Genomic DNA, 15,755 nt, shown 5'->3' with positions numbered 1-15,755 from the left:
CCACTGTTTACAAATGAGTCTTGATATTTTTCACATATTATGTATAACATCAAAGAATTTTAAAAAAATAGTAACTTTATTTCCCATGAGAATATGAACTTTACATCTCATTTTGGCAATGTAATTTATTTCTCATGATAACAAAGGACTTATTTCCCATGAGAATGTGAACTTTGCATCTTATTTTGGCAATGTACTTTATTTCGCATGATGACACAAACTTATTTCCTATGAGAATATGAACTTTAAATCTCATTTTGGAAATGTACTCTATTTCTCATGATGACAACAAACTTATTTCCCATGAGAATAGGAACATTGCATCTCATTTTGACAATGAACTTTATTTCTCATGGTGAAAACGAAATTTGTTTATGCAAACTTATTTACTCATTTTTGCAATATATTCTTATTTATGAAAACTTATATCAAAACTTTGATTTCAATTCATGAAACCAATATTGTTTTTAATATGTGAGTACTCACAAACTATTTTTATAGTTGACGCTCGTTTTACAAGCTTTTTCAGGAATCATCTAGTAAGGGGCACGTAGAGACACAACACTTGTAGGAGCATTTGCATGTGTTGACTTTTAAATACATTATAATTTCTTCTAAAAAGTTTTTCAAACTCATTGTAAATTTGTAATGATTTTTAATACTAAGGTTGGTGTTGTCTTTTAACTTTTTCTATGAAACCCTTTGTACTGCCACGCCCCGTGTTTCCGCTCTAGCGGGGAGTGATAGAAAGGTTGCACCTGATCCCACCTCAGCTTGGAAGGAGAACTAAATACTCCTTATAAGGGGTGTGAATACCTTCCTTATCACAACGCGTTTTAAATTCGTAGAGACACAACACTTTTAGGACCGGGATGGGTGACCCCCCTAGGAAGTCCTCGTGTCGAGTGGCATAAAGCAGACAATATTGTGATATATGTCAGAGGGGGATGTTACAAATGGTATCAAAGCTGGGGCACGGGTTGATGTGTTCGACAAGGACGTTGAACCCTATAATTGGGGGGGGGGGGGGGGGAGGGGTGAAGGTGGGTTACACCTGATCCCACATCTTCTTGGAAGGAGAACTAAACACTCCTTGTAAGGGGTATGGATACCTTCCTTGTCAAAATGTGTTTTAAAGCTGTGAGAGCAACATATCCAATAAGAACTCTGTAGTTAAGCGTGCTCGGGCGGGAGTAGTACCAGGATAGGTGACCCCTGGTAAGTCCTCGTGCCAAGTGGCCAAAAGAGGTGAATATTGTGATATGTGTCATAGTGTGCTGTTACAACATATTTCCAGAAGATCTACCTGGAGTACCTCCAGACAGATTGAATTCTGAATTGATCTAATCTTAGGTGTAACACTAGTGGCAAGATCTCCTTATCATCTAGCTCCATCGGAAATGCAAAAACTATCCAGTCAACTCTAAAAACTTCTTGACAAAGGCTTTATCCGGTCAAGCTTCTCTTCATGAGGAGCTCCGATATTGTTTGTCAAAAAGAATGGTGGATCTTTCAGGATGTGCATCAACTATCGAGATATATCACTAACAACATTTAACATCTAAATGTGTATTTAAGCATGATACCATTTTCTAATAGATCAGAGCACAATGATTTTCATTGCATCCTTTTGTATTCAACTAAATTCAAATATCTAAATTTTCCAAGTATTTAAGAAACAAAGATTATCATGACTAAAAACATGACTTTAATGACATACATTGCATTTCACTAAAGCATATAGATGACACACAAATGTATGTCATTGAAGCCTTCATTATAAATGAAAGATGACAGAAATTGTCTGTCAAAACTTGCAACATATAATTATGACAAACATTTCTAACTGACATTATATTTTTTAATTTTTATATTTTTTATAAAACACATGAAATATATTTATCACATCCAATTACAAAAAGCAATTTGTATGTCAAGATTTTATGTTTTTATAAAAATATAATTTTTTTCTAAATTTATTAATATTCAGTTAAGTCACATTTATTGTCTAATAATATAAATTAAAATATCATTAATTCAAATATAATGGATTACACATCACAATGTTGTATGTTAAATACAAAGTAATAAACATTTCAAATTTACCAAAATTTTGTTTAGCAAATGCAAAATAGATCACTAGAAAATAAAGTTTGTGACAAAAAAGATCCAATCTTCACGAACATCTTCAATATCAACCTTCATATATGTATTTTTTCCACTCCAAACATTGACTAGGCATCAAATTCAAAGCTTACCACATTCATGTCGACCCGTAGATCTTCAAACAAAGTCGTGTTCTCTTTCTCCTTTCTCCTTGAGCACACTACTATATAACAAAAAATTCAAATGTGGTGGGTACACTATAAACTAGTAAGAAAAGGTGGTTTGAACTAGGAAAATGGGAGGAAATCAATAGAAGAGGAGCAAATTAAAAGACGACTGAGTTTTTTTTTTTTTTCAAGATGATACACAAATATGAGAAGAGTATCCAGTGTTTTCTTTTAATTTTGCTATGACGCTGAATTATGACGTAAGTGTTTGTGTCGTAATTTTTTTTTCAAAAGATGAAATAATTTTATAACAAAAAATGTTTGTCGGAAATCCTTAATATTTCATGAAGCAGGACATAATATTTATGAATGACATTTTTCATGTCATAAAACCAGTGTAAGTTGTAATTCGTCTATCATTCAAACCAGTGTAAGTTATAATTCGTCTCATAAAAAGCATTGAATTTGATAAACTCAAAAGTAATTATAGCTTAAACATACTCATTGATGACTTTCTGTAAAGAAAGCAAGGAAAATGACATGGAGGATTCTGTTTCATTCAGACAAATAGTAATAGTAGGCTGCCTGGTGTATGTTTTTTTAAACTGCATAAAAACCTCACCATCATCAACCCTGAATCCTTGATTTATTTGATCTTTGCAACATTCATCCCTTTCTCCATTACATCTACTTTTTCATTCCTCTTTCACTACGTAGCTTCTCATTTGCCTCTAATATTTCCTTTGGGTTTTTGCAAACATTATCAGCAGCAATGGAATTCTTTAAAGAACCAATGTGAATCCTCCTTTCATGATTGTGCACATAAGTAGGTCTGGTTAGCTCTCTTTTCCCCAACGATTGGCCATCCTGAAGCATTAAAACGACCTCCGACATGGTTGGCCTTTTCGAAGCTGGTGATTGGGTGCACAACAAAGCAATCTCAATGATCTTCATCACATGTTCTTGCTGGTGTTGGTTCAAGTCCAATGTGACATCAATGAATTTCATATGTATTTTCTTCTCATATGACTTCCATGCCTGTTCACCCAATCATATCAAAAAAATTAAGAGTTCAGTAAGTATTAATTTTACAAAGAACGTAAAATCCACTAAAGTATGCATCACCTTTATATGTGAAATATTTAAAGTCTATTGTTTTTAAAAACATAAGTACTTCAGAAGATATATACTTGTTACATGATCAAAGTTTTGTTTGAGATTATGCAACTTACATATTTTAATGGTGCAAGCAACAGCGTATACATTCAAAATTCAAGTCTCTAATTAAGGTCATATATAGTCAGCATTCAAAAGGGAAAGGAGGAAGTACACATTATTGCAGGAGTTATAACTTGGGTATAATCTTAAATTATCTGTTTTGCTTTCTTATTCTTTCTAGCTTCATGCTATGTTTTGAGGAGGGACGCATGTTTGTTTGTATCTTGTTTTTATCTTTTTTTCTTCTCATATGTACTGCACCTCGAATGTAATTTTTTTTGTTTCTTATTAATCGGATCTTGTCATTCTCTAAACAGAACAACTAGATATGAGAAAAGGTATTAATATGGCATCTCACATCTTCCAGTAGGTAGTCGGAGGATGATTTGTCAGATTTCACTTCAGTACTCCTTCGCCCACTAATAATTTCAAGACTCACGACTCCAAAGCTGTAAGTGTCAACTTTATCCGATAAAACACCTTGAAGTGCATATTCTGGCGCTGTGTAACCCCTGACATTATATTTCATAGTAAAAATAAAAGAACTTAATTATACACAAACAATAATTTTATCAACAATCTTACAATGTCCCAGCAAACTTGGTGCTAACATGAGTTTCATCCTCAGGTAGAAACCTTGCCAGACCAAAATCTGCTATCTTTGGTTTAAAATCATCTGTAAGAAGAATGTTGTTCGATTTGATATCTCTGTGAATGATTTTAACATGAAATTCGTTGTGTAGATAAGCAAGACCCCTGGCTATCCCAAATATTATTTCATATCGTTGGTTCCAGTCCAGAGTTCCCCTTTCAGAACCTTCATTATGATCATATATTAGCATACCAAGTGTTTCTAAATATTGAATTTGACATGAATAATTATTAGTAGTTTTCTTTTTCAACACTAACTTACCCCATAAGAATCGATCAAGGCTTCCATTTGGCATATATTCCAGGACTAGAAGTAGATCAGATCCTTCACTGGACCATCCATGGAGACGTAGAAGATTTCGATGATGAACGTCACTTATAAGCTTAACTTCATTCTCAAATTCTTCTTTTACTCTAGCATGTTGTACATGAAGTTTCTTTACTGCCACAATATTGTTATCATCAAGGGTTGCCTATAATAAACCATTCAAGAGTTTATTTCAATAAGTGAATAATAAGGAAATTATATCCCCAATTTGTTTGTAGAAAATGAGAAATGTTGACTTACGATATCTAAAGTTAATTTGATAGGTTAACCTAGAGGTACTAACTTATAGTACGAAATTTAGGAATATCACAATTACAAGCAATGTGTGTATAGGGGCAACAAAAATTTAAGTTCCATGGGTGTAATATTTGGAAAGAACATTATCACTTGCTTGATAAATATAAATAACATTTATATCTTAAATATTTGTCATTCAACTACTGTTCTTATAAATGAATCTTCAATGACTAAGAAGTTGATAGATCTTATGAAATGTAATTCATGAGAAATTGTTTGCCTTTCCTGGAAAATAAATATTTATATGTTGAAACCAGATTGAAATCAATAATATCATTCCAAAAAGAAAATTCTATTTTATTACCTTGAATACTTCACCAAAACCTCCTCTTCCTAGAATATTCTCTTCCCCAAAATTATTGGTAGCCAGCTGCAGATCTTTATAATTGTAATGTACTGCACCCTTCAAATCCTCTGCTTCCATGGAATAACATGGTCGACATGTATACAGAGAGTTTATCGTTATAATTATTATAAAACTAAATAAAATATTTTGATAAGAACTATATCCGGAAAAACAACAAATGATCAATAATTTCACATGATCAGCCACATGACACACCAACCATGTCAACCAGGTGTTGATAGCCTCATGGTCGGAAGAAGACAAATACAAATGTCTCATAAATACACATAACACATATATACAATCACCTTGCTCAATCTCTTTAGCTTTCTTCCGTTTTCGATACACTAACCACATGACAATGATAGTGAAAAACAAAGCTATGCCAGCAACTGTTCCAACAATTATGGGTACCTCACTTGAATGCCCTATCATATAATCAAACAAAAGTTATAAACCCAAGAAGTCTGGATCCGCAGAATTGATTCTTTCAGGAAACTGAAAGAAGTCACCTCACCTTTTAAGACACTTGAGATATCTGTTGTCTGGTTGTTATTGAAAAATGGAGTCGTTGAATACCTTGCAAAACATGGCATGTCGAAAAACCATCCTTCTATTCTTGGAAGACAATTATTTAATTGGTTATATGCAGCATTCATGCAAAGTTGACATGCGGTTTTATTTCCAACACAATGTCCAATCGCATACACGGTTGCATTATTATCAATTGCGATTTCCCTTGTCAATGCTACATAGAAATTAGATGTTTTTGGAGTAGCATCTCTAATATCTGTTAACAAGCCATCCACAACTCCTTGAAAAGTTGTAATTGGCTGTGATGCTGGCTGATTACCACATGATGAAGATGGTGCGCCAATCCCATCCTGGTGCACATTTGGGTTGTTATAGAATTCAGCAAAGTCTTCGTACCTTAACAAGAGATGACATAGAAGATTTATAACTTCTTTTTCCAAAGCTTCTTTAGATCGATATGAAATGATAATTAAAATTACTTCCAAAAAATAATAAATTGTATGTTTAACTTTTCTATAAGTTATTGGTCTAAATATAATGTTGTTTCCTATTAGGTTCAGGTGTCTGATTCGAGCTTCATTTCTCTCTATCTATCATAAAACAACCATTTTAACCTTCTTTCTTGTTTCATCTCATTTCCAATACAAACACAAGTTTCAATCACAATTTACGAGCAAAAATATTGATATTATATCAAAGAAGTGTATTTCTAATCGAAAAGTGGTGCTAAACATGTAAAACATATGTGGAGTGCAAGATTGTCTCTTCAAAAAAACCTTTAGTGATAGAAGAAGACCCCAACATATATAGATACATAAGGAATTGTGTCTCATCAGTGTGTGATACACTAACACTTCTCCTTAGAGATTGAGGCTTGATGAGGTCAGACAATGATGTATTAAGCCATGGGATGCGGATGCCAACTCTGATAGTATGTGAAATATATGTGAAATCCAAGACTCTCTCTCCAAAAGAGCCCTTATATAAGGGATCATGTCGTATCAATTTGAGATATACTAACAAAACATAGTTGTTTGATAGTGTTTCCAAGGGAACAATGGTTGGGTGAAGATTGAACTGGTTTTCATTAAAGTTTCGATCAAGATCAAGGACATAAAATATTACAATTCCATATTCACATCAGGGAATTGCTTGAGTACACACACAAAGTGTTTAATAAAAGTCCTCAAAGAGCTCCAATTGGTGTTCATGAGGTTCATGAAAATAGGTTCATGTGTTCTTAAGTGAGTGTGTGGGAAAGTTCTTTAGTGAAACTTAGCATCAATCTACATTAGTTTTGTCAACTAGAAAACGGTTCCCCAAGTGACGATCAAGAAGTTAACCTAGAAAATAGCTTAAGCGTATACCAAATCAAGGTTGAAATATTGTTGAGCACCAAGGTGTTTGGATTCCGTTTTTCAGTGAGAGGCTAACAAGAGTAGATGAGACCAGGTTATAAGAAAAAAGAAAAGGATCATTCTATGATATTGTTAAGAATTTCAAATGAGGTACATTATGAAGTTACCAATGAAGAGAGTGCATTAGATTTATAGCAAAAGATTGAGCCATTATATATGACTAAATATTTAACAAATAAGCTTTTGTTAAAAAAAAAATTGATTACATTCAGGATGAAGAAGCATTCTCTCTTGAAATATCATTTATATGAGTTTAACTCAATCTTAATCGATTTGAAGAATGATAAGGCAAAAATTTAAGACCATAAAGATGAACAACACTTCTAACTTTAAATACCATTCAGATAAGTTGAACTCAATGTTGATGGAATTCTTTTATAGTATAAAAGATATTATAAAATACTAGAGATATTTTTTCATCAAAATAATGCATAAAAGTATAATATTGTATTATTGTTTTGCAAGGCATATTGAGATAGTGTACATATATGATGCTCGCATGGTTGCTCGTATGGTTGCGCTGAAACTTCTATTAGGTTAGGGACACATGTTTATTACAATCACTTGCGTGTAGCAAGTGAAACAATTAATTTGTGCTCTAGCTCTACAACAACTCTACTAAATTAGTTATACATACAATTGTAAACATAGTACACTTTACCTGATAAAGCAGTTATCGAAGAGTGTGTAAGCACCATTGCCAGCTGTGCATTTCACCAGTACAGAAACGCCAGCATCAAAACAAGCCACGCACTGATCTTTGGATAGGTAGTTCCTGCACTGAGCTGCTGCATAGACGGTGTCCCCAGCACTTAAATCCTGTGCTCTTGCAGAAAGTACTCCTTCATTCATTAATTGCTTTCTGAGTTCAGCAAAGGTAGAGTTACGATTCTTGATGAAATTTGTAGGACGTAGTGGAGCGATATTACCACAGAACGATTGAAGATGAATGTTAGTGTTGTTATCATGGTCGTTTGACTGTGAAATTCCTGGCTCAATCAACAAAAACACAAGAAACACAACTAAGACAACCATCGCCCACTCAACGTGAGAAGCCAGAAGAATTTCAGAAGAATAAGGGGGATCGAGGAAGTTGCCTAACGAGTGCTGATCAAAGCCAAGTGAATTGATTTTGACTAAACTTTGTCACCAATAAACTCAAATGATGTATACATGTTGGGACCATATGATAATTGATATATAGATGACTATATAACTCAAACAAAGACGACTATAATAACCCAAACAAAGAAAATCGTGGTACCCATATATTAGTTGTTTAATCTCCACGCCTAATAGTACAACTGACTTCAGAATTATAAGTATGAAGACCGTTGATTTTTCAACTCTAGATAATGATTACCCTCGTAGTTTTTTATAGACTACACTCGTATGAACAATTCTCAAAAGAATTCATAAGTATATACGATGAACATAGTTACTAGTATATACTTTTGATATAAAATTTTAGTGAAATAGTATATAATGGAATTGGAGTCCCGAAAGCCTTACAAACTGGACCGATGGGTCCTTTCTAATTTTTATGATGATGTGTCACTTCAGCTTACCTGTAAAGGCATTCAATAATGGTTGGCGGGGGATATATATATTCTGTTCCTGTATTCTTCCTTAACTTCTCCCAGGGGCGACGATACAAATTATTACTGTAAATTTAATTAGGGTATTTAAAAATATGGAAGTCTAAAAAATTATTTATCAGATCGATTATTCTGATTCCGGAACGAATAGTATTTTTATTATTATTTTTTTAATTATATAATGTTTTGCAGTAATTATTTTTTTAATTATATCCTGATATATATCCAAAAAATATTTATTATTTAATATTTTTAATACTTTTTTTATTAATATAATACATAGATAAAATTAGAGGTTTGAATGTAATTAATTTAATGACTTGCTTATGTGTTTTACTTTAAAATAGTTTTTGAGGTTTTTTATTATAAATACTTAATATTTAAAAATAATTTTTTGGGATGACTTAGTATATATCTCTTACCAAAGGGTTTTTAGCCCAACGATATCTGGTGTTACCCTTCTCATTGAAGTTGAGGGTTTAAGTTTCGTGATAAACATGGATAGAGATTTAGAAATAGTGTAGGAGTAGATTTAATTTGTAGTTCCAAAATAATAATAATAATAATAATAATAATAATAATAATAATAATAATCCTAGTATATCTCTCATAATTGGGCCGAATGAAATAGAAAACAATTGTGGTTTATGTCTTTATGATGTTTAATTAATGTCTAAATAAACAAAAAATGATATATATATATATATATATATATAGTAGGTTATAACTCGTGGGCACCACGGGTTAGAAATTAAAATATATTTTTTAATTGAATTATAACTTATTTATTTGAAATTTATAGTGATAATAGATGATAAAATCTTTACAAATTAAAGTGTATATGTTTCGAGTAATATGATAATGACATAACCATTAGTTGAAATTACGAGCTTTTTGTGATTTGAATATGCAATTGGTATTTTGTATTTGTGGATATGCAAAAAAATTATAATTTTATAAAATGAAATATAATTATAACTAAAACAAATACTGAAATTCATATAAAAAATAAAATTGTACAAACTATTTTACAAATTTCTAAAAATTTCATTATACACAACATTTGACGTTTTATTTGTTAGTCTACCATGTTTATCTACAATCAACAATCTTAATCCTTGTCTACTTTAAACTCTGGATAAAGCAACATACAATTGACCATGTGTAAAAAACAGAATCCTTTAGAAACAAACCAACTTTCGATAAAGACTGTCATTGGCTCTTATTAATTCTCATTGCAAAAGATACAGCTAATGGAAATTGTCTTCTTTGGAATTTGAAAGGGATCTTGTCTTCAGAAGGAGTTAAATGTTGGATTAGTGTCTAAGTCCATAACTATTTTGGTATGTATTTGACTCGATGGTGCATGGTTATTTTGGGTTGTCTTCACCAAAGCAACTTGATAGAATGAATTATGGAGAGAAAGGATTAAATATGATTTATTAATATATTATGAGAATAATATATTAAAGGAGAAATCATATTGTTTAATTAATATTAGTCAAGAATTAATAAGAATTAAGTTTGTGGCTAAAAGACATTAATCAAACTTAAAGGACTAAAACTATCAATTGTATGATAGTTTAATATTGGACTAATGAACTCCATATTAGAGGAGTGGACGAATTCTATGGGGAAACCCATTAGAAATCGTCCAAGGCCTCTAAGGAGGGAGTCCATGGGTTGCTTAGGGCGTAAGCATCCAAATTAGGGTTTCCTTGTTAGATAACCCTAATAGTCTCACTATTTAAAGAACCCTTAAGCCCCAAAAACGTGGTGAACTTGTTCCTTAGGGTTTCTACACGTTTTGGGAAGCCTCCTCTCTCCTTATTCTTCATCCTCTTGCTCTTGGTGTTTGTGAGCCATTAGAGGAGTGATATTTGTGACCCTAAGCTTTCTAAAGTCATTGCAAGGAGGATTTGAGATTGTTATTGCTACATAACAATCAAGGTAATATCTTAAACCCATTATTATGTTAATATTGATTATCATATGCTAGATTTAGGGTTTAAAGTCTTGGATGAATAGCATGTACAATAGAGAAACCTAGATCCAAGCATTAGGGTTTGTATAAGCACATAGGATGTTCTTATGGCTAAAACCCATTAGTGGTATCAGAGACTTGATTGTTTTCTATTGTTTAATTGCCTTATTTGTATTTTGATCTAATAGTTTTGAAAGGTTTCAAAATTTGCCCTCAAGTTTTGGAATTTGAATTTTTGATTAAAAGGGTTGATTTTGAAATATTTAAATTCTAAACCCTAATGATTTGAAATGTTTCAAAACTTGCCCTCAAGTTTTGGAATTTAAAAGTTGATTAAAAGTTTAATTTAGAAATATTAATTTCTAAAACCCTAGTATAGGTTTGAAAAGTTCAAATTGCACTCTTATGGTTTTATTAATTAATTAAAATGTATAATTAAAAGAGACTTAGTAAATCCATAAAGTTTTGGTGTACAATTTAATTAAATTAAAAGTATAATTATTAAATTAGAACACCTAGTATTTTAAAAGTATAAAATACACCCTATACTATATATATCATTAAAAGTCTAATATTATATATATGAGTAAAGTGTCAAGTCTTACTATTAGTAGGCTTCATTCACGAAGCTGGTCTATAAGGGGTGTTTGAGGAAATTTCCTATAAAATGGCGATTGAATGGGTATCCACTCTTACCCACCGCACTCTTGACTAGTGGAGGGTCATTAGCCGAACGGGTAAGATAGGACAGAAACCTTCCATTATAAGTATAATGAAATACAAAAGTAACTAATTGCTTTTACAAATTCCCAATGTTAGTTACATTAGGCAAAAGTGAATTGATGCAATTCCATGAAATTACACTTTGTGCCCTTGCGAAGACGTTAGTGGAGCATGTGTGGTTAACCGGCACACTAAATGGGTCTAAACAAAGGTAGCAAATGGTGACTCAATGTTTGTCATAGTTCAGTGGAGCGTGTGTGGTTAGCCGGTACATCGAATAGGTGACTGTAACATGTGGGGGCGCCATGTAAGTTTGCATGGTTATTCACACCCTGTTTTGTGATCCTCGGCATCCCAGTCACAAATCGAGGGGCATATCGAGATTCAAACATGCCATTGAAAACTTCAATGAATCTCAAAGGATCTAGGAGTTTTCAAAGCATTTAAAACTTAATCTGTTTTTCGTTTTCATGGTGGAAATTAGTGAATCGTCATTCACTTACCTTCAAATGTTCTGCAATTTGGGTTACGGCATCCCTCTCCTAAGTTGTAGAGTATTGTGTTGGGTCCTAGCCTTAATATCTCATTTGGATGATTTATTAAGGACTCAATCAATCAACTAACTTAAATTTGTTTTCTCCCGTTTTGTAGATGTCAAAGTATGACAATCATGGTCTTCCCAAATTTCAAGGAAAAGGTGTTCCTACTGAAAATAAGTTGTTCCACTATTCAAGTGAAGAATCTAGGTGGACTAGTTTGATTTCACTTCCTCCTCCTCCAATTATTCTCCCTAACCCACAAGATCAAAGAATTGAAAGGTTCAATGTCACTAAATCCCTATTGGAAATGAAACATGAAGATGGTAAACCCGTGTGTGCCCACGGTCTAGGAATGAAATCACACGTTGATAGGTTGATAATGTTGGGTACATCATTCCCTGATAAGTTGGTTGTAGACTGGGTTCTGCAGTCACTCCCTGAATCATATAATGAGTTCAAAAGAAAGTATTATATGATGGATCATGACGCAAACCTTATTGACCTAACTTACATGCTGATTGCTGCTGAATCAGAAATGATTTGGCAAAGCAATGGAGCGTATTTGTTGGGAAAGTCAACCAACCATGCTTCCGAGGACGTTCTAGGAGAACCGACCTGCGTTTGCTGCCAAGAGAAAGGGCGTTGGATACAAGTTTTCCCTAAGAGCCTGAAGAGTGCAGAAGATGGGAGAGTCAAAGAGTATGGCTGTGCTTCAGGTAAAATCCAATATCTAACTCCATTAAGTTCCTATTCGTTGATTCTTAATATATTATGTGATAAGATTGCATTTGAATGTTTTGTAGGATCAGTGAAAAGAGAGGAAGCTTGATGAAAGGGCAAGATGAGTCTAATCACGAAGAAATGAATTTCGATCACATGGATTCGAAGATTAGATTTTGAGCTTAGAAAGTTATGATAGATTTGTTAGATATATTTGATTACATAGTCTTTTAGTTGATTTTGCATTGTAAGGACAAATGTTTTCCGCTGTTTTTATGAATAAAATAAATTTTGGTTTGACTTATTTATTTATTTATTTCCTTGCAATGAAATCGTTATGAAAAATTGATGTTTGCATATTTCTACAACGAATGGATGTGATTCTTAATTATGTTATTTGTGGAAAGGTCAAGAATTTACCAAATAGGGAAAGTTTCTCATCACCCAAGTTTCAATTTGATAGAGATTTGGAATCATACAACAAGTATTGCATGATGAATGAGAAGTTTCATATTTGGAAATTAGACTAATTCGTTGACAAAGTGTCAAGTGAAGGACTAAGAGATCAAGTACACAAGGTTGTGTGTTGATCAAGTCCACCACAAGAGTTACAAAGATATTCGTCATGATTTACTAAAGGTTTAGTGGATATGATTATGCTTATAAGATTAAGTGTAATTCCGACTTGATTTGAAAGAGTTTAAATCAATAGCAGAACGAATAAGAAAAATCAAGTAGGTAGAAAGATAAAAGTTTCTCCATTCTAAGAAGAAGGGAGAGTACCTTTTATTATGTTTTATGATAAGGTCTTAATGATTAAGAACCATATCTCAATTGATCCTCTGAGTGATTTGTAACGCCCGTAGATCATGGCTAGTCAATTTAGAGACGATAAGCGTCAAAAATGACTTTTTGATAAAATATTATTTAGACTGAATAATCTTAACTAAGTTGTAGTATATGCTACAAGGATTCCGTACATATAAAAAACGCCGAAATCCGAGTTATAACGAAGAAGTTATGACCTGTTGAAGTTTCAACTTAGCGATATGCAGCCCGGATACTCGATTTAAGACCGAGCGGTTTTTAGCCGAAACCATCTAAATGAGAATCGAAGATCTCATTAATTGTAGTAAAACGATAAAAAGATAAGAGAAAACGGACGTCGGATGAAGAAGTTATGATTTTATAATAGAGTTTTCCTGTCTCGGCCTACTAAAAATAAATAATAAAAATAAATTTAAAATTAGCCGACGGAGTCTAAACGAAAGTTGTAGAGCGTAGTCTCACATTCGTGTGGATATAAAGAACGTCGAAAATGGAGTTTGTATGAAGAAGATATGAATTTTCGAAGCTTATTAAATAATTAATAATTAAATTTAATTATTAAATCCGGCATTATCCGAAGAGGAGTCACCGGACTCATCCGAAGTACGCCCCGTGTACTCGTGTATGCCCCGCGTACTCCGTGGTATGTTGAAATTCGCACTCGAGTTCTTCGGATGACGCATGCAGTGATGTTTCGGAGGCAGTACCCCCCGCGTACTGCAGTACGCCCCGCGTACTCCGGGGCTTCAGCCTCCTATAAATAGGATGCGAGGCTGCCGAGTTCTTTTGCTATTTTTCTCTCTTCTCTCTCCCGTTTTGCATCGATTTGCGTGCCAGAAGTACCCCGAAGCCCCAGTAATATTCCCGAGCCTCGAAGCAAGTTTCCAAGCCCCGAAGATCCCGAGAAGTGCGATTTCCGAGCTGAAGCTCTGTCCGCGAGCAGTTCGATTTTTGTAGAGATCTTCCAAATCTGCTGAGGATTACTACCTCTACAAGCCATAGTGCTGTCCGATCATCTTCTGATCAAGTGAGTGTGTAGTTACTTTCTTTTAACACATAAATATAAAGTATTAGCTATGAAATAAGTGCTATGCGTTATATATTATTTGTCTATTTGAGATGGGCTTGGAATTGATGTTTTTATACGGGTGTTAAATGATTTAAATTGTGCTTGTATTTATATCTACAAAAATGTTGGGTAGAACAAGGGTAGATGGAATAGCTGGTGACGATGTGACTTCGTGCCTATTAAGTAAAGCTTTGGTGACGATGCGACTTCGTGCCTGTTTGATAAACCTTAGTGATGATGTGCCTTCGTGCCTTTTGTGTAAACCTTGGTGACTATGAGACGTAGTGCCTAGTGTATGAAACCTGGTGACTATGTGACGTAGTGCCTGTTGTATAAACCGTGGTAGCAAATAGACCTTGTGCTAATTCCTTAGGTAAATCCTTAGGGACGAATGAATGAAGGATAATGGATTTTTAGGGTCAACCCTTGAGAAAATATAGGAGATACGGGGATGGGTATTTGGGTTGATTGTTTGATAATTGAATATAATAAATGTATTATTGTGGGTTGAAAACCCTATATGCTCACCAGGCTCCCAAGCCTGACTCACTCAGTTTTCTTTACATTACAGGTGATGGTACAAGAGTATAAGTTGGTGGACTTGACGAGAGATTTTGGATTATAGATCAGTAGTTATAAATAACTGTTGTAAGGTTTATTTTATATTGTTTATGCTTTTGGTCTGTATCGAACATGACATCCCAAGGTTTTATTATTTAATGAAAATACATTCTCTTTGAGAAATGTTTTGATAAATTTTATCATATTTTATTTTGGGAACAAATTCCGCAACTCTTTTAATCAAAAGATTACTCTGATTTTATAAAACAAAGCATAAACAAATCGGTCTTTTCTGGCCGTGAAATTGGGGATGTCACATGAGTCTTTGTATGTCTAAGAAGAGGAATCAAGAATTGAAGAAATGGTTAAATCAAGAAGTCAATCATACTTCGTTCCAAAACCAAATCTTAGAGTTAAGATTGTGACATTGAGTGACAAGTATTAGGAAGGTTGATAACATTCATCAAATGTGGAAAGTTGTGATGTCTTGGATAAGACAAAGACCAACTAGGACCAATTTTATGAAGTGTTCTGTCTTGATAAAAGCTACACTAACTCTTGAATATTCGTTTGTCAAGATATGTTCATTGACAAAAGAATCTTATATGTCAAGGAGTCAGTGGGAGTCTTAATGATCCTGAAAAGTTTCAAGAACTAATCAAGAATAA

At 33.3% G+C, this 15,755-nt stretch overlaps 1 protein-coding gene across 1 annotated transcript; it reads right to left on the bottom strand.

Annotated features, from left to right (window-relative positions):
• Positions 1–2,718: 2,718 nt before the first annotated feature.
• On the bottom strand, positions 2,719–8,493 carry LOC145031707 (cysteine-rich receptor-like protein kinase 44). Its single transcript, XM_078980312.1, has 8 exons — positions 7,727–8,493; positions 5,631–6,043; positions 5,422–5,541; positions 5,072–5,181; positions 4,405–4,615; positions 4,077–4,308; positions 3,850–4,003; positions 2,719–3,311 (listed from the first exon to the last, which is right to left on the bottom strand). Exons 1-8 carry the CDS (start codon positions 8,098–8,100, stop codon positions 2,961–2,963), a joined length of 1,965 nt encoding a protein of 654 aa, XP_078836438.1. The 5' UTR covers positions 8,101–8,493; the 3' UTR covers positions 2,719–2,960.
• Positions 8,494–15,755: the final 7,262 nt, after the last annotated feature.

Source organism: Lactuca saligna, chromosome 2 (genome assembly GCF_052625555.1).
Source record: "Lactuca saligna cultivar CGN05327 chromosome 2, ASM5262555v1, whole genome shotgun sequence".
Lineage (NCBI taxonomy): Eukaryota > Viridiplantae > Streptophyta > Magnoliopsida > Asterales > Asteraceae > Lactuca > Lactuca saligna.
The sequence above is the reverse complement of the archived record's forward strand: the minus strand, read 5'-3'. Positions and strand labels throughout refer to the sequence as shown.